We start from the raw sequence: 20,220 nt of genomic DNA, 5'->3' as shown, positions 1-20,220 counted from the left end.
TAAAAGCAATAGAAACAGTTCTTTTAAAACCCATACTTTGGAAACAAATTAACAGAGACTTGATATTAACAATACTTCACTGTTCAATGGAAATAGCAGTCCCCTTTCTTTTAATTTTGTACCAATTAAACCTTCTTTACAGACTGTGTTTTACCTTTTGCATGTTATTTACTATACATCAACAGATGGGTAAGCTTGATTTCTTGTCAGTTGGATCAATAGCAATAAATTCCTTAAAGTTTATCACCAATGGATGAAACATTTTTAAACCAGATAAAAACCAGGTCACAATGTAGCTCCCATGTGATCCCACCCAAGAAGCTCAGCCTAAGCAATAGCCAACTAATCAGCCAATATTAAAGATGAGCCAAATAAATTATAAAATCAGGTTCCCAGAGCAGATATCTTCATTGCCTCTTCTTCCTCCTAACAAAACCTTGTTTTATCCCTTCCCAGACTCTCCAGGGAAGGCTGGACCCTGCACTTAGCCCCAAAAGGTGGGTCCTAAGTCATCTGGGAAAATCACAAGAGGCCAAAACTCCCTGCCAACGATTTTTTTTTTTTTAATAGGACTTCCGAAAAACATTTCCTGGTTCTTAAAAACACAGCAAGTAACAGTGGCTCTAAATTGATCTGTTGAAGCTGGGTGATGGATAAATGTAGATTTATTATACTATTGCCCACTTTTATGTAAAAAGAAAAGAACAAATGGCCCTCGCCCTTTCCACTAGATGTTTGAACATGAGACCTAGAACTGCTGCAGGGATCTTGCTATCAGCCTGAGTATGAAACCACCTCTCCAAGTGCGGGAGAGTGAAGAAAAGCAGAGCCACCACACTGATACTTTCTGTGCCTTTGTACTACACATCCAAGCACTGCCTATCTTGTGAGATAATCTCCTAATTATTTAAAACAGTTGAGTAAGGGTTTTCTATTACTTGTAGATGAAACCATTCTGAAATAGGTCCTTGAGATATAATCAGAGTGCCCTATTTGTGTTCAAGTTGTCAACATTACCAAAATAACGATAGTAATAATATTAATAAAACTTCTAAAGATCAATGGTCCTGTTCAGTGCCCATCCTCCTGCCCTATGTATCTCCAACTAACCCTCAGAGAGAACAAAGTAAATTACCTAGAGAAATTCCGACTTTTCAGAATTCTGAAGACAAAGGGGAAGCACATTAGGTTAAGTTTAAATGGAGTAGCTATTTCTTTGAAGAAATTTCCCTACTTTAGTTAATTTCTTCCTTCCTAATGCTTTCTAGTCTCAGCTTTCTCAATCATTTATGGGAAGCTGTATTATACAGTGCAATAGTCAGAAGAACAAGTTTTGAAATAAGAGAACTGTATTTGAGTCACAGCGTACTCAGTCACTAGATATGTGACCTTGGACCCTGCTGACTTCTGTGAGCCACTGTCCACAGTTCCCAGATCTGTAAGTACCCACTTCACAAAGTTGATAAGAGGATTAAGTGAGATGATGAATGTAAAGAGCTTAACATAGTACAGAACGTGGCACATGGTGATTCCTGAATAAGTGTTAGTTATCATTATTACCTATACAAAATGATCTCTTCACCTTACAGAGTAGGTCCTATCTTTTCTGGAAAAAAAATTTCAGGAGACACCACTGGAAATAAAGCCTATTTAACTTTCCACTTTTTCTTTTTTTAAGCCTAGATATGGATCAGTATTTTGCTATCCTCTATATGTGTGCTATCCAATGCCACGAGTCACACTGCTTCTTCCTTGTGCCCCAGGAACTCTTCCTCCTCTATAACAGCTATTTAAATTTAAGTCAAATAAAACTAAATAAAATTAAACATTTAGTTCCTCTGTAACTCAATCCACATTTCAAATGCCCAATAGTCACATGTGGCTTGTAGCTACGATATTATCAAACAGCAGAGATATAGAATGCTTCCATCATCATAGAATATTTTATTAGAAATAGCTGCTCTATATCTCATTGGCTAATATTTGTGTTAGCTATGTAGGAAAACACATAACACTTAGCTAATCAAAAAATAATTTTATATCTATTTAAAATAAAGAATTTACAACAATGAATAGCAGTAGAGATTCCCAACTGGTATGGCACATACGAGTTTGTGACAGGCTGAGCTATTTCTCTCCTTGGCCCTCAGGGCAGGCAGGCGAAGTCTGGGTCAGAAGACAGAGTGCCACCAGCCCTGAGCACCTTCTTCCTTTATTCCAGTGTGCTGTCAACATTCTATCATTTTGTAATCATGCTGTTAAAATATAGGAAGCACTGAGGCAGAAAATAAAAAACAAGAAAATATTCCAAAAATATATTTTTACCTTTCAGTATGTGTACATTTAGCTTTGGGAAAAAAATAATTCAAACGCTGTCCAATTAATTTCTTCAAAATCAGACTTACCTATATCTATTATTTGTATCCTTGTACCCACACCAGAAATAAGATACAAAAGAACAAAAAGTGTTTACTGAGCCATCATGTTTTCTTTTTGCTCTCCACCAGTGGTATGGATTCCTATAAACTGTGCTCATATGATATAACTTGTTATGGACTGAACTGTGTTCCTTTAAAATTCATAGATTGAAGCCCTAATCCCCAATGTGCTGTATTTAAAGACAGGGCCTTGCGGGAGGTAATTAAGGTTAAATGAAGTTATAGGGTAGAGCCCTAATCTGACAGGACTGATGTCCACATAAGAGGAACAGACACCAGACAGCTCTCCCTCCACATACATGTATAGGACAGGTCATGTGAGAATATGGCAAGAAGACAGCCATTTGCAAGCCAGGAAAAGAACCTGGACCAGAAACCAAATTTTCTGGCACCTTGATCTTGAACTTCTAGCCTCCGAATCTCTGAGAAAATAAATTTCCATTTGTAAGCCACCCAGTCTGCGGTATTTTGTTATGGCAGATGGAAGAGACAAATACATAATTTAACCATCTTTAATTGGTTTAATCACTAAGATAACAGTGAAGCTGGTGACCACTTGTGCATAGATAGACTCACTTTTTATGTCCTTTGGCCTATAAGATAGAAAGTAAAGCTGAATATATCTTAAAAGTACAGAAAAAAAAGAATCATTCAATTCTGGACCCTCTATGACATGTCAGAGTTGGGGGTGTGGGGAAGAGAATTTAATAAACGTACTCTAAACTGTAAACATGTAAAATCTATAAAAGAAATAATGTGTAGTAGAGGCAGAAGAATATATAGAGGCCTAGAAAAGAAGAGAAGAACATTTTTCTTTTAGCTCTACTTCGTTCATGCTACATTTCCCTGGAAATCTATGGTAAAATAAGGAAGCTTAAAAGGTACAGGGCACCTAACACCCCACAAAGCAAGGCCAAAGATAGAACCCAAAAAAGCAACACACTTATATAGCCTATATTCCTTAGGAAATGTAAGATTTGGGGACGCAAACAGCAAGGAAGCAAGGAAACAAACTCAGAAAAATTAGTGAAGTATGCTTAGTGCTACTCTGATTCTACTTCTCCACATTCACCTTCAGAGTGCTCTTTTTTAGAGGAAAGCAAATCAGGAAGGGTCAAACAGGTTAATGACATTTAAAATAAGGCTGACGACCACATTAAATCACATTACTTATTACAACTAAAAAAGGTTAATTCCCAGTTAAGGATGGAGAAGAATATTACCATCACCTTCACTTAATAAAACTCCATAATTTGTGTATTCATATATTTTCACTCATTTGATCCTCACATTAGCTCTTTAAGAAGGGCAAGGTAAGAATTAATTCCATTTTACAGAAGGACAAATTGAGACTTAGAACAGTTAAGCTCCACATAAAGTCGCAAGGCAAGAAAGTGGTATAGCCAGGAATGGAGCATCACGTCTTTTCCCCCCTTATATAGTTATCTTTTTACCATCTATACCTCCCACTTACCCAGAAAGGTTAGCAAGATAACCTAGAAAGCAATATTGTACACTATAGTTTCTCTATTAAACAGTATAAGGCTATACTTTCAAATTTGCAATAACCACAAGATACTTATCGATTAAAAAGGGGGAAACAGTACTTCATAGTGAAGAGAGCTGGCAGACATCAACTTAACCTGAGAATTAATATCACCAGTAGTAAAACATATGTAGATCATACTCTGCCCCCCCCCCTGCCACCCCCTGATATGATGCACTAAGGACACATCATTTCTGTGGTATTTCTGGAGAAGGGAGAGGGGAGAGATGAATGAGGAGAGGGGATGGAGGAAGAGGGAGGGGGAAGAAAGGAGAAGAGAGAAATGCATAACCTGAATCTAATCATGAGAAAAAACTAACCAGTACTCTTCAAGAAGAATCAAAGTCATAAGAAACAAAGATTAAGAAACTATTCCAGATTAAAGCAGACTAAGAAAACATGGCAACTAAAATCAACATGCAAGCCTGGATTAGAATACGGACCAGAGAAAAGACATTAGTGGGACAACTGACAAAATTTAAATAAGGTTTGTAAATCAGTTAGTGTATTTTGTTAATATTAATTTACTAATGTTGATTACTGAACCAAAGTTACATAAAATGTTAACACTTGGAAAAAAGCTGGATGAAAGTTACATAGGAACTGTATTATTTCTACAACTTTTTCCTAAGTTTTAAAGTATTTCAAAATAAAAGTTTTAAAATTAAAAACCTCGATACCTGCTTTGATAATAAACAAATGAAAATCACAGATGAATGAATATATACATAATACAAACATTGAGAACTTAATTTTTTGATCACAGAAAAATCTTCATTACATATAAATGTACCAGATTTCCAAGAAAGCAAGTTCTCAGCAAAGAATAATCAATTTCACTATACTTAATTCTGAACTTAAACAGGGGTAAATTTTGGTCCTATTCTTAGGCTTTTTGTTTAAACTATCAGCCATTAAGAAAGACATCAAACTAATAATTTATTAGTTTTAAGACATTTCCACTAAAATTATAATCAGATAAAAATTATTTCTCTTGTAAGTAAAACAAATTCAATAAAATTTAATACTTCACAAATATTATGAGTTTCTTAAGGTACAGTTACAATTCTTAGGTGTTCCCTTTCTAGATTCATTTACAACATGTAATGTCTTCTAAAAGCTATGTAAAAACACAGCTTTGCATGCATAGAACAAATCATTAATGTATTTTTTCATTATGTGTCATATGCAGACAACTCCTTTAATAACTGTAACTTACCTACTGTGACTTGTCCACAGTAGGTAAATTTACTGAATAAAGATCATTGATCATTAGGCAAATACAAATTAAAACCACAATGAGATACTACCGTACACCTATTGAAATGTCTACAGTAACTCTCATTCACTATTGGTGAGAATGCATAGCGGTATAGCCAACTTTGGAAGACAGTTTGGTAACTTCTTACAAATCAGAATTCACATTTCAAAACACTCTTTTCTCTTCAAAGGTACAACTAATTTAATTTCTCTTTAATTATGTTATCCTCAAGTCTAAAATGGGTGTAATGCAGATGATTAATTATTACTATAGCACACTGATTAACATATGATACAAAAGGCTTGACCCTGGAAGAAAAAAATTCTAAATAGAGCCCATTACATTCATTTTTAAGTACTAGAGTTCAAGGTCATTTTCAAATACTGTCAATTATTCAATAAGCCAAATATTAATTTCTAGCTTTTAACTGATAAATAACTAAATTCTATTCCACTCTCTTAGAGAGAAAATCTGTTAGGCATATAATAGGCATTTTGTAATGACACTTTTAGGGATTATGAGAAGCTAAAACATTATCAGGGATACATATATTTCTTTCTTTACATTTTCTGAACATGAACATGCAATTATCTTTCTCAATTTAGGTGTAAACTTTCTTTAGAGTTACATGTGGTAAAAAACAGAAATGTGGATGTTGAAAACAGAAAAGGCAAGAATTAAACCAACGAAAGGTTGTAACTGAAATTTGATATAATGTAGTTTCTTACTGATATAATGTAGTTTTATTTGTACAACTTATATAACCTGAAATGCTTAAGTTATAAACCAAGTAAAGAAAATCTATTTCTGAATCTTAGAAATAGACAATAGAATAGAATCTATATACTAGCTACTGGACAGTTTAAGGAGAATGGAAAATACAGCAAGTTGCAATTTGTAGAATGGCCACTAGGTGGTAGTGATTACAAATAAATCTATGCTTAGTAAAGCAAATAAGCTCAGGCACTGGCCTACAATCCACCAGAATACAATATGTAAAGAAATAAAGATGAGAAACAATTTATAATTTTACTCATAATAGTGCAATATTTATAGAATAAGCAAAAAAATATAAATTGCAGAAACATAATTCAGTAAAATTTTAGTAAAAGTCACAAAATTTACATTAAATATATTAAATATAAACATATTTATATTTACATTAATTAATATATGATCACTGGCCAAAAATAAAGTCAACCAAGCATCTACGTTGTAATGCATTTACAACACTGTTACATCAGTGAAATGTTTTCATATCTAAAAAAATAAAAACTAAAAAGATGATAGTAGGGTTTAGTAACTACAGAAATGAAGAAATAATACTTAAGCTTTGAGTCAAATAATTAGATGGTATAAAAAACATGTTTTTATTCCTAAGAAACAAGAATTTATACTACAAATAATACAATAAATTTAAATTCGTCTCTAATTAAGAAATCAATGTTTACGTGACTTCTTGTAAACAAAATATGCTACAAAGTGTGTTATCAATGTAAAAGGTTACCAGCTGAATCAAAACTAAAAAAAAAGCCAAGGTTCACTAGACTAACAGTAAAAAACAGTATTTATAGCCAAAATGTTTATTCATTTCCTTTTCATCACACTTAACATTGTATTTAATTAGAAATTGTAACTAAAACAAGACTTAAATATTAATAGATTTGAAAAGAAAACTATAACTGCCAGCCCACTATCATCCCATTTCTGAGTGGTTATCTACTTCTATTCTTCACAAGATGAAATAAAAGGAGGCAAGAAATCATTCCAAAATGGAGGAAAAGATGAGTGAGTTTCCAGACTCAAAAGTAACTCAATTCGGGAAGTATGTATTTTCTATTTTTAAAGTTGAATGTGGCACTTTAAATAAACTATTCCTTGGTTTTATTATCAGAATAAATCATAAATTAAAATGAATTAAATTAGCTTTCTATCAAAGGTATGAAAACTTGATCATTTAACTAGGTTGAAGGCAAAAATTAACCATATCGTAGACTAATAAATTTACTTACATTATTTAATATTAGGTTTCCAAAACTTATTTTAGCAAACAGTTTATTGAATTTCACAATATTATTTATTGAGTTTACTATGTGCTAGTTAGGAATTGAAATAATAGAGACAATAACAGTCGTCCCTCAAGGATCAGAAGTCTACTTTGTAAGTCAAATATTAAGAATTTTGCAACATTTTATAAAATATTGCTTAGGTTTCTGGGCTTCTAACTACTCACCATTTCCCCTAAATAAGACTTACTCTTTCATATTTCTGTGTCTCAAATCACATGTGTTCTAGTTGCCTAAACTATTTCCTTTTTCAACTTCTCTGATTTAAAGACACTCAAATGGCAGTCCTCTGTCCCCAAAGCAGAATTTATATTTTCATTCTACATGTTCCTCAGTGTTGAATGGACATTCATCCTTTCTCATACAAACACATATTTAGCATAAATATGTCTGTATATCTCTATACAATGAGCACCTTAGCATAATGACTATAATACATAAGTATCTGCTAAGTGTTTAATAAATTCTAGGATTTGTATTGTAACATACAATCATACTCAGCTAATAGGGGGAACAATTTACATTTCAAACCTGGTAGATACCTGCTAACGACACTTGCCTTTCTTCACTGTCTATAGTATTTTAAATATACACAAAGCTAATATATGCAACAACAACAAAAAAGTTTGCAGAAAGATGATCACTTACTAAAAAATGCCAGCATGAAAATCCCATCATTGCCCACTCTGAGCTGGTCTGCATCACTGAAGTCATCTCTTGGTGGACACTCTTCCTCCTGATTCTGCAAAACATACAACAGTAGAACAGCTCACTAAAAGAATTATAACTTTATTATCTTAAATAAGAATTCAAGTCTGCGGCCATGCCGCCCTGAACATGCCTGATCCCTTCTTATCTCAGAAGCTAAGCAGGGTCGGGCCTGGTTAGTACTTGGATGGGAGATCAGCTAGGAAGACCAGATACTGTAGGCGTAAAAAAAAAAAAGAGAATTCAAATAAAATCTACTATCCTCAATTTGTTGTACAGACAAAAATAATGAGTACAATGTCTAACATATAATAAGCACTCAAAAATATTAGCAAGTATTAATTTTTCATGGGCATGCCTGAAAAGAGTAACTTTAAAGGTAAACACAAAAATAAAAGTTGAATAATATCGAATTAATGAAAATAATATCAAGGAAGACAGATGTGACACTGCTGCATTAAGTGTCAAACGGGAAACAGGAACTTTCATAATCAGTGGTAGAGTATAAATTGGTACAATCTCTGGGGTTCGCAATGTGGCAATATTTATCAAAAATAAAAATGTACTCACCCTTTGACCCAGCAATTCAGCTCTTCAAATATATTGTACAGATAGATATACACATTTTTTCCCACTTAAATTCAGGGTTCCACAGTGTGTGTGGAGGCATCAACTGGCCCCCCTTTAAGTTATCCTGTAGTAACTGAGGCTCAGAGAAACTGGTGTGAGAAAGTGCTAATACTCTGGCTACTACTACTGATGTGAACAATAAAGTTTTTGTTTCTAACTCAGCAGTGTCATGTCTTCTGCCAGCATCCACAAAACTAACAAGCTAATCAGGTAGCTCTACTAGTAAAATCTCAGATCATTCACAATTCTTGACAAATTAATGAAATAAGTTATTAGATATACATCTGGTGAAATTCAAAAGGCAATGTAAAAATTTTAAATAGAAAAAAACAAAAGTTCTTAATATTCTCATGTCAGTCTCTAAAATACCTTAAATGAAAATCATTTGTATATCTTTTGTGTACAAAAATATACTAACATATTAATGTATTTGCTTGTAAATGTAGAGAACTTCTCTGAAAGTATATACAAAATCTGTTATCACTGATTGTCTCTAATACCCAATGCATATTGATGAAATATCCATTCTACACAAGACTTAGCTTCCTGGTAGCTGGGATATACAAGTGTACATAAAGATGCTAGCTTTTCTGGATTCTATAGTCCAGTTATGGGAGCCAAATAACAAACAAAGACATAATATGTTATTTATACAATTATTAAAAGGTATAAATGCTCTGGGGAAAAAAAAAGGAAAAGATGGTTTAGGAACGCCTTGAGCTTATGGGTTACAGTATTAAATGTGATAGTCAAGAAGCCTCACTGAGATATAACACTTGAGCAAAGATTTAAAGGAGAATAAGAGAGTTAGCTATTTAGATATCTCAGAGAAGTGTTTCAGGCAAAGGAATAAGCCAGTGCCTTATGAGGACCTAATAAGCAAGGCCCTAAAGTAAAATCATACCTGGCACATTAGGGAAACCACAAGGTTTGACTAGAGTAAATAAGAGACCCAATGAAGGACTTTGGATTTTACTGGGATACTGGGAGGTATAAAGTTTTGACCAAATGAGTGACATGACCTGATTTACATATATATTATCTCCACGTTACATATACATAATCTCAGTTGGGTGTTAATGTTTCAATTTTTAGTGTACACAGAGGACCAGAGAAGCTAAAGGCCCTGCCCAAAATCACATAATTAATTAGGTCAGGGCCGAACTTGAATCCAGGACACTGACGCTCTTTCCATCCAGCCATGGTGGTCTCACTTACATATATGTTGTTTTCCTAAAAGAAAAAAACTTTCAAAACCATGTTGCTCATATTTGGGTAAAAAAATCCTTAAACTCTGCAAATGTATCCTAGGCAACCTTCTTATGGTATATGTAATGACTGGCAACAATTAAATACATATTAATAAAATTTTATATAATTCCAAGTTAACTGATGAAATAAACATTGAAGTACAGTATTAGCCCCCCAAAACCATTGTCAATATGATGACAAAAATATAAATATTTCATACTCTTTTGAAACAGCAGTCCAGAGATTTTATCATAGGACATCATTTTTAAAAAGATAGAAGACATATGCACAAAGATGTCTTTTACAAGGTTAACACCAGCATGCAAACACACACACGACCTAATTGTTCACTAGAGAGAATGGCCACTAAATTATAGTATATCGAGTCCATGGAATTTCATTCAATCATTAAAAGAACAAAAAAAATTACATAAAATGTTTAAAAATAAAAGAATATTTGCAATAATTTCAACTACCTTAAATATTGATTTAAAAATCCTAAAATTGGTAAAAGACACCAAAATATTTTAAAATAAGAGCTGTAATAGATTCTATTCTAGTACTTTCTTCCTCTTAATTTCCCACACTGGTTAATGTAAAGAAAGCATTCATTAACTTAATTAACCATTATTTCTTAAACACCAACATGTGGCAGATAATCATTTGGTGCTGGAAATGTAAACACATGGTCCTTGTCCTAGAGTTGCTCACAATTTATCAAATGCTAATTTTTATGTCAAAAGACAAGTTACTGACATACAATTTAAAACAAGTTACAAAAAAAGAACCCTACCAGGTTATGAGACTGATGAACAAGAACAAGGCATGTTCTAAAAGTTTTATAATGTGAATTATTTGAAATTCAAATATTTTCCCTAGAAATATTGAAAATGAGTAACCTGTAATATACATGCAACCCTAAACATTAGAAATAGAAAACAGTGGAAAATAGCGTTTCCAAGTCTCCTGGCCACCTATGTACTCCCAATGAGAGTGGATTCAAGAAATAAGCTTTTCAGCTCACCCAGCTGATTTATTTACAACTAACTACACAGACATACCTCATTTACAGTACTCCACTTTACTGCACTTCACAGATGTTTCATTTTTTTACAAATTGAAGGCAAGACCCTTCACCAGTACACAGATTACAACTCACTTTATTGCAATACTCACTTTACTGTGGTGATCTGGAACCGAACCTGCAATATCTCCAAGGTATGCCTTTACTCAAATTGCAAATAAGACTGGTTTTTTATCTGAATCAGATATAAAAACACACTCAATCATTCTTTGCAGAAAGAGAGTCATGGAGCACTGGGTTAGAAACCGATGAATTTAAAAGGTTTTTTACAAGGACCTAAGTTTGTCTCTTATGTATAATTCTATTTTGCTTTCCATGAAATTGTCCACAATCCTCTCAAGCTAGAATTAGAAAGGTATCAGAAGCAGGTAAAAACAGAAAACTTCTCCTTCTAGACATGTGCCAGTTCAGGCCAGGTTATCACATAACTTTCTAAAACAACACACTGGAAATGATGACAGGGAAGGGTTGGAATAGTTACACTCCAGAGTTTTCTTTCCAAAAGGTAAAATCATCTTTATCCTTTTCTCAGAGCACAGAGAGCAAGACTTAATGCTTACTACTTTCTCTTCAGAGTTCTATCCTATTGCATGGAAGTTAGGGCAGTAAGGACAAAAGGTCCACGGCACCCTTTAAAGACCTTTGCCATTTCCAAGGTCTCTAGGGAGACATCACCTCAGAAAAAGAGTTACTGTCCCTCTACTTCATTGAGAGTGTGTGCATGTATACATATGTACAAACATGTATGTGCTAAGCAACCTAGAGTTGATTTTGACAGAAGCTCTATACTTCATACATCTATCCTCTTCCTCTTATGATTCTCCCCTCCCAGCGTCAAAAATCTTTATTGACTGAGCTATATTTATGCCACTGTCTTAATAGGGACTTACTTTCTCCCTAAGAATAAATAATTTGGAGTTTACTGTCTTTACTTATGTGCCCAAAGCTATTTATGCTGACATTTAACTATGAATGTTGGAGGATGACAGTGGGAGCAGGTATGGAAAGGGTTGTAAATGCTGATGAAAGAAACCCAACCAGGAAAAATGCTCACTTACCAGAGAATCTACTTGCTGGCTTTGGCCTGATGGTGCAAAGAGGAGAATGCTGTACATAGAAATTCTCTCTCAGCCCCTTACCTAATTCTAACTTTCCCAAGTGATTTCTTTTTCCTGAACAAAATAGGATGAATTCAGGGATCTAAAATTATGTCTCAAAGTCTGAAGCAAGAAAAAAGGCAACAAACCCTAGTCTTGCTTGCAGCCAAACTAAAATGTAAATAATATCTGGCTATATACTGGCATACATGCATTTCATTGATTCTCCATTACTGAGACAGCCATTCCTTTCACCAAAAAAAGAAATTACACATACTTATATCATTGATTCTCTCCATTGCAAAGACAGAAAAATGAGGAAGAAAGGGCAGGTAGAATCCTTGACCATCATTTAACATTCTAGAATAGCATGTGTTAAAAGGACCAAAAAAAAAGCGAACTGACAAACATAATTTGAAGGCTTTTAACTTATTTATCTGTGCTTTTTAATATACCCTGAGTTCCATAGTTTCTAGACTATGCTAATATATAAAACGTGAATAGGAAAAGAGATGATTTATGATTATAGTGACAGACCATGGAACGTAAACTATTTAAGGAGAGAAATAAGGACATCAACAGTGTAGAGGTTGATGTACTTGAGGTCTGAGTGAAGGAGGACTATTAGAGTGGGGTTAACTCGGGTGAGTCAGAATGATGGGAGGGGAAGGTCACCACATGAGACGTCTGAAATCAAAAACTTAAGAAATGATCATTGTTTTGGTAAAGATAAGATCTAGGATGACCACAAGCTAAGATGGGATAAAGGGGAAGATCAAAAGAAAGGGAAACAGAAGTGAGGTCAAAGAATGAAGAAGGTGAATTTAACTAGGAGAGTGCCAATTTCACTAAAAAAATGATGACACACAAAAGTATTAAAATACTTTTAAAAAATCTACAGGCACAAACACTCAAATACAGACTACTATTTTTGATATTGCTAAATGTACATATTAATAAAAATAATATTCCTCTCAAAAAAGGAATTTTTCTTACTCTTTGAGAAGTTTCTGCGGCTACAGCTGCCATTGCAGCAGCTTTAGCCTTCTCAGCTTCATCATACGTAGGAAGAGAGGTGGCAACACTGTAGGGAGGTGGCACAGGATAAAACTCACTGTAAACTTCTGTGTCTGAAGAGAAAACATTTAAAAAGGATAACCATTAAAATTAACTATTTGATATAATTTTTATAGCCAAAAACATAATTTAATAATTCACAACAGGCCACTAGAGAAGTATTACTGCTTTGTATTCCTATGTTATAAGCTATATATATTATTTTAGTCCTATATTTATTATAAAGAAAAAAGACTGATAAATATTATCTAAACGCTGATATACAAAAGAACAACCTCAAGGATGAAATTTTGAAAAGGAGTGCAAGACATGAGAAGTAAGCAATAGTGCTATGCTGAAAGAATTTATTTTACTTGCGCATAATCTCAATCAAAAAAGTAAAAATATAGGAATAACAGCTTAAATACTAACCATTTAATATACTAGTCTATGTACATTAATCTTAGCAACTCAGGTGCAGAAAGATTAAGTGATTTGCAAGTATCACACAACCAATTAAGTGGCAGAATCCAGGGATTTCCTGACTCCAAATACTTTGCTCTAATAAAATGAGGTTAATTTTTATATACCTCAGTTTTAGCAACTGCCCTAATCACAAAAGCAAACTCAGTACTTCTCTTTGTCAAAAGATTAATGATATTTAACTCTTTTTTTACTCTTCTCCCTTTCTCCTCCCATTTTTCCCATTAGCTCCTTTTGATTTTCTTTGTACGAATAATTTTTATCTCCCCAATATTTGAAATATGATCGATCTCCAGAATTTTATTACAATAAGTAAAGACACTGCCCTAATCACAAAAGCAAACTCAGTACTTCTCTTTGTCAAAAGATTAATGATATTTAACTCTTTTTTTACTCTTCTCCCTTTCTCCTCCCATTTTTCCCATTAGCTCCTTTTGATTTTCTTTGTACGAATAATTTTTATCTCCCCAATATTTGAAATATGATCGATCTCCAGAATTTTATTACAATAAGTAAAGACTGCTTATTTGGGGGGGGGGGGAAACTGTATCATTTATTGCCAACATAAGTAGTATAAGTAAAATGATACTGGCCAGTCAACTGATGAGGCTTAGGCTAGAATCAGTGACATGAAAAAAACAGGTCCATTCTAAAAATAGTGCATACCAAAATGTTTGCTATCACTTCTGTGATTTCCTCTCTTATAACTACAGTATTTACATTCTCTATATTGGTTTATAATTTTCTCTACCTTTATCAAAATTTCTTGCATTTCCAACATGAAAACAAACACATTTTACTTTAGCAAAACTTTTCCTATTGTCTTTTATGTATATGTTTTAAAATAAGTTTTTTAAATGCTGTCTATAAAAACTAAAGTTAGGTCATTTTTAATGTAATGAGAGGAAGTGGTAATAACAATGCAATATAGTATGTCATCGTATTATCTACCATAAGGCACAAGAGTTATAAATCTTACAAAAAGACTTATTATTAGGATATAAAAGCAGTCGAGTAAATAGATTTCTTTAGTTGTGAAGACCAGAGTAGAAGTAACATTTAAGTGAAAATAATGGTTATGAATGTTAAGGCAATAACATTAAAATGACAGATTTTTTAAACTGGAACAATGACATACAGAATCCATGGAGATTAGATCTTTTATATTAACAACAGATATGTAAGTTTTTGAAACGTTTCAACATCTAAGAGAGAAAAAATATTCCCACCAGTAACAGATGGAAGTTGGGAAGCAGCAGTATACTGTCTTTAATTTTCACTTGTTTATTTTATTTTTTTTTCTTCTACCTTTTAAAGCAGTGGTTCTCAACCAGAAGATTTAAAGTCTGGGGAGCTCCAAACCCAGCTCCTCTTCTTGGAAGTTATGTTAACTCAGACAAATCACTTAAACACCATGAAGTTCTACTTCTTCATCCATAAAACTGGCCCAGCAAGGCTATTATTTACTATTAAGGGATGAAACAGATGAGCATTCAAGAGGACTCTGTAAACTGTGAAACATTCTACAAATGTCACCTATTACTAATGTAGCTCAGATCTATGAAACCAGCTATGAAGTTACCTACTGAAGAATATAATCTCCACAGAAAACTGACACTGACCATGTGTAAAATAGAAGAGTGACCAAGAAGGTGAAGAAAAATAATATCAATAGTTTTCATTAAACAGAGACCCAAAATTCTAGAATTACTCAGTTCTTGTGTTCTATCATAGTCATGAATGGCCTATTAGCACAAGTGTAAAACATAAGAAAGTCCAGTAATGATAAAGAATATTGTAATAATAACAGAACATCTAGATATTAGGCTCAACTTGTTTTACAGTTGGAATTTACCTGCCTTTAAAAATGTCATGCTACATCATCAAAACTATTCTAGATCATAAAAAATGAAAAGTTTCTCAATTCATTTTATGTTGCTTCCATAGTATTAATACCAAAACCATAAAGACAGTACATAAAATTACAGATTCCAGTAATAAAGCTACAAAAATATTAAATAAAATTTTAACAAATCTATATCCGGAAGAGATTAGAATAGAAAGACAAATAGAATCTATTCCAGGACTACTGGGACAGATTAGCATAAAGAAGAAGAAATCTATTAATAACATATTTCATTACATTAAAAACTGAAGGAGAAAAAAATAACAATATAATTTTATGATGTTACCAAAAAGATGACTCCAAGGTTTCTGGCCTGGGAGACATTTATTGAAATGGGAAAGAATGTCAAAGGAGGAGGTTTGATGGTAGAGGAAAAGGCAGTATGCAGTTGGTTGTGGTGGTTTTAAACCTTATTCTATTCTTTAAAAACCGTCCCATCAAGAGGTGGAGACTAATTTCTTGATAGTCTTGAATAACCACTAAACTCAGTGACTCACTTCTAACAAGCCAAATGTGGCAGATGTGACACTGTATGACTTATGAGGCAATGTTGTTAACAGGTGATGTTAACAACATTGGCTTTCTCTCAGAATGCTTCCATTTGGCTTTCTCTCAGAATGCTTCCATTTGGCTTTCTCTCAGAATGCTTCTTCTTGGAATCCAGGCTCCATTCAGTGAGGAAGCCCAGGCCACAACAAGAGGCTGCATATGCATGAGGCTGATAGCCTCTGCTGAGGTCCTAGCTGAAGCCTGCGTCAACTGTCAAACATGTGAATAAGAAAGCCTGCAAGGTTCCTCCAGCCCCAGTACCATCAGATAACAATTGTGTGAGATCATAGAAGAAAAGTGCATAAGTAAGCCCAGTTCACCCCCAAAACCATGAGAATTAATAATAATAAATGACTGTTACTTTAATCCAGTAAGCCTGAGGCAGTTTGGTAGAAGCAATAGCAAAAGCAGCCACAATGAAGAGATTACAATTTCACTTTGAGTATCGTCCATCATCCAGGCATGGGCATCAACAGAATTTTCTTTCTTCAAGATTACCATCAAATAAATCTAGGATAGCAAACTCATTGCACTACTCTGGAAACTTGAAAAGTTAGCCGATAATACATTTTAACAAGCACGAATCCAGCTGTTAAATCTTAGAGCCAAACACAAACCTGATATAAACCAATACAAAAACTGTGCATCAAACTGGGTGCTGAACAAGTATATTGATCAAATAACATTATATACAAATAAAAAGAATAAGCATTTACTAATTTAACTAGTGAGAACACCTCCATGGAGAAGATGATTTTCACTAACTACATAAAAAAGTAAGTGAATTTGGTGTAAAAAATATTGAGTCTTTTTACACATCCCATGTGATCTACATAAAATTTGGACAAGTAAAAATGGTAACCAGAGAAAGCTGGCATGCGTATGAGAAAAATAGATGACATTAATTATAGAATAAGAGATAAAGAAGATAAAATATTCTAATGAAAGATTTTTTGCAGTAAAATGTTTCTCAATAACTGATCTTTTAAATGTTTCATAATGAACATATAAAATATTTAGGTTATCCATAATAGTATACAAAATAATATCTGAAATACTATATAATGATTAAATTAGCATTACAGGGGGCAGGGGCGGATATAAATTGTGGCCAGAGAAAGAGAATTAGATACGGGTAGTTCCTCAGAATGACCTGAAAGGATAAGATGAGCAAGCAAGAATCACTGCTTTATTATCATGTGTACGAGATAACAGTATGTATACCTTTTACTTCCATTAATAATACATTCCCACTCACACTCATCATTAATAATCTGTTTTATAACTATGTAAGTAGGTAAACACACATATGTAGATCTACATGTGTATATGTATGTATATGTTTATTTCTTCCAAAAGTTATATGCTAGTATATAGAGAACAGATTCTCATAAGCATAAGAAAGTTTAAAAATCTACTTTTAAATTAATTTTTTAAAAGAACATTGAGACATACAATGTATGAGATAAATATTTTACAAACTATCCTTGGGAAAAACTTTTTTTAAAAAAATGTATAAAATCAAACAAGCTCATAAAGAGAGATGATAACTACATAGAAACATATTGGTAAAAAACAAACAAAAAACCTAAACTATTAAAAACATTATTTACTTCATTGATGTTTCATACTAAAACAATAATACCTGAAGTTGTAGGTACTTCCACAGTAATACTACTATAAGGTGGAGGAGAAGGGTCGGTTTCAAGTCCTGATGCTGAAGGAGCAGACTGCATGATCTGTGGTATTGGATTTGAAGCTGATGGTTGCTCTATAGCAGATGATTCTGAATTATCCTCTTCATTGTGAAGCTAAGAGAACAAAGGAAAAAAGAAACATTAATGTAATTCTATTATTTAATTAACACCAATTTTTAAAGATTGTTGCAGGCAAAGGATCACTTTTTATCTAAAAAACAAAATAGCATTTAAAAAGATGAACGAAATATTGAAGAGACAATCAGTCATTAAGAAGTTTAGTTCTATTATATTAGTATCTAGAATAACTGGAAATGTAAACTGAATTAATGAAATGACCATGTATAAACATTCCAAAATGTGAAATGCTCTAAGGAGGCTTTCCCGTGTATCAAAAAAAAAAAATAGTCATTAAGCAAAATGAGTCAACGTGTATATAAAATTCTGGAAAAATGTCCTTCACCACGAATGCATTGAAAGTGCGAGTTAATAAGTTGAGATCTTCAATCATTTAACTCGTTTAATCCTCACAACAAACCAATGAGATAGAAAATGCTATCCCCATTTGACAGATTAAAAGAAAAAACCTGAAATATCAGGACTTTAAGTAACTTGTGAAACATCACAACAGCTAGGAAGAGAAAAGCCAGGAATAAAACACAAGTAGTGTGGCTACAGACTTCTTACTCCATTTACAGCAAACTTTTAAATGATCATTCACTAAGAGCTGATACTAACTACACACAAGCAAACTAATCTAAGGTGAACCAAGAACATCAATACTCTAAAACGTGACTCATCAAAAAGCTACTATAATTGATCCTTAAATATATTTGGAAAAGAGCTCCTATTAAAATATATTTAAGACACTTTTAAAACCAGAACCTTGATTTGAAGAGAAACTACAGGCTTTCGACATTCAATTTTCGTTTTGATTTTTTCCTGTTACTTTAAGAAATTCAACGTTAAAAACAATCCCTCAAAGAAATTTTATCTGTACATATACAAACCTGAGTGTTGTGATGTAATGAAACAAACAAACATGCATTTTTGGAGTTTAGAAAGAAGAGCATGCAAATTCTTCCTCCATCTTTTAGGGGCTTTGATAAACTTATCTTCTGTGTGCCTCACCATCTCCACACGTTAAGTTCTCAATGCAGCCAAAATCTTCATAGAATTGTAAATAATATTTGGAAAGAATCTAGTATAACACCTAACAGAGAAGACAGGTAATAAATGCTAATTCCCTCTTCTTCCCCCTTATTTAATATACTTTATTTCATGAACTTTATTATTCGAATAAGTAGTTACTCACTCGCCTATAAGGAACAAAAAATTTGAAAAGTAAAAAATGTTAATTTACTTCATTGCTGTTTGCATGTGTCTTGTTAAGTGATCACACTAGCAAAACAATTTTGTGAGTTAATAAATGTATTATAAATTTTAACAAAATTGTCAAAAACATACCTAAAATCATTTCTCAAGTTAATAAGACAAACTTTCCCCATAACACCAAAGTTTGTGTAATAAAATACACTCAGAGGAACTGAATTCTAAAGTCGAATAATCATAAAGTGAACTCTGTATGAGTTTTACATTTACTTGCAGCACTTTTCCAAGCAGGTGCTAAATGACCATCCTCCTGACTAGCAGCACCCTAGTCCAAAGCATGTGTCACAAAGCACCTCTCATGTTTCCCATTACAAGGTGCCCAGGAGAATTCCTAGTTTAGTCATCCTTGATCATACTTTTAAGAGCAAAAATGTTAGATGAGCAAAGTAAGGCAAATAAACGTCAAGTACAGATATACGTTTAACAATATTAACAAAACAATTCAGCAACAGTGAAGATAACAAAAAGAGGAAACCACTTTTCCAAACTACTGTTAATGCTGCAAATGTAGATGAACTGTACAGAAGAAAAATATCCTGTATGACAAAACATTTCTCCTCTAGTTCTTCACAAGAAACATTCCTTATGCATCAAATACATAAATATGCTCCCCTTCATTTTTAAAACCTGTCGATTTATTCAAATAACTACAATAAAAATAATAACTACAGATACTTTTACATATGATCTCAGAAGTAAAGCTCTGGAACCTGTAAAACATACCCTAATTTATTTCAACTGCCATACCTAACACCTCCAGTTTTATTTTACAAAACGATAATATACAGTGAACATTTGCTATCTGCCAACAGTGAAATTCAGTCAATAATCTCTGCCCACTATAGCAAAGACTTTCCAGTTTGCTTTAAATACAACACTGTAATAATTTTGGCGCCTTGATAAATTAACCTACTTTAATTGCCTTTTAACTAAATCCATATGAGGGTTCGAATCAAATTATATCTTTATCAAATTAGACAATGCCATTCATGGAAAACTTTCATTTAGCACACTGTCCAATGGTTCTATTTTACTTTTTTTAATGGTTACCTAAAC

The 20,220-nt window shown here is 33.1% G+C and overlaps 1 protein-coding gene, 1 long non-coding RNA gene and 1 pseudogene across 2 annotated transcripts in view; 1 reads left to right on the top strand and 2 right to left on the bottom strand.

Annotated features, from left to right (window-relative positions):
* NDFIP2 (Nedd4 family interacting protein 2) overlaps nt 1-20,220 on the bottom strand; it is a 60,739-nt gene that overhangs the window by 10,526 nt on the left and 29,993 nt on the right. Inside the window, exons 2-4 of the mRNA XM_006913803.3 lie at nt 17,721-17,886; nt 13,078-13,211; nt 7,960-8,053 (exon numbers count right to left, since the gene is read on the bottom strand). Of these exons, the coding sequence (XP_006913865.1) occupies nt 7,960-8,053; nt 13,078-13,211; nt 17,721-17,886 (394 nt within the window). The remainder of the gene's footprint in view (nt 1-7,959; nt 8,054-13,077; nt 13,212-17,720; nt 17,887-20,220) is intronic.
* LOC112481429 lies at nt 8,125-8,243 on the top strand (annotated as a pseudogene).
* Nucleotides 9,606-13,070, bottom strand: LOC112481379. The gene is made up of 2 exons (XR_003046883.1): nt 11,077-13,070; nt 9,606-9,882 (listed from the first exon to the last, which is right to left on the bottom strand). It is a non-coding gene; the product is annotated as an uncharacterized LOC112481379 (long non-coding RNA).

This window comes from Pteropus alecto, unplaced genomic scaffold, assembly GCF_000325575.1.
Source record: "Pteropus alecto unplaced genomic scaffold, ASM32557v1 scaffold72, whole genome shotgun sequence".
Taxonomy (NCBI): Eukaryota; Metazoa; Chordata; class Mammalia; order Chiroptera; family Pteropodidae; genus Pteropus; species Pteropus alecto.
The sequence above is the reverse complement of the archived record's forward strand: the minus strand, read 5'-3'. Positions and strand labels throughout refer to the sequence as shown.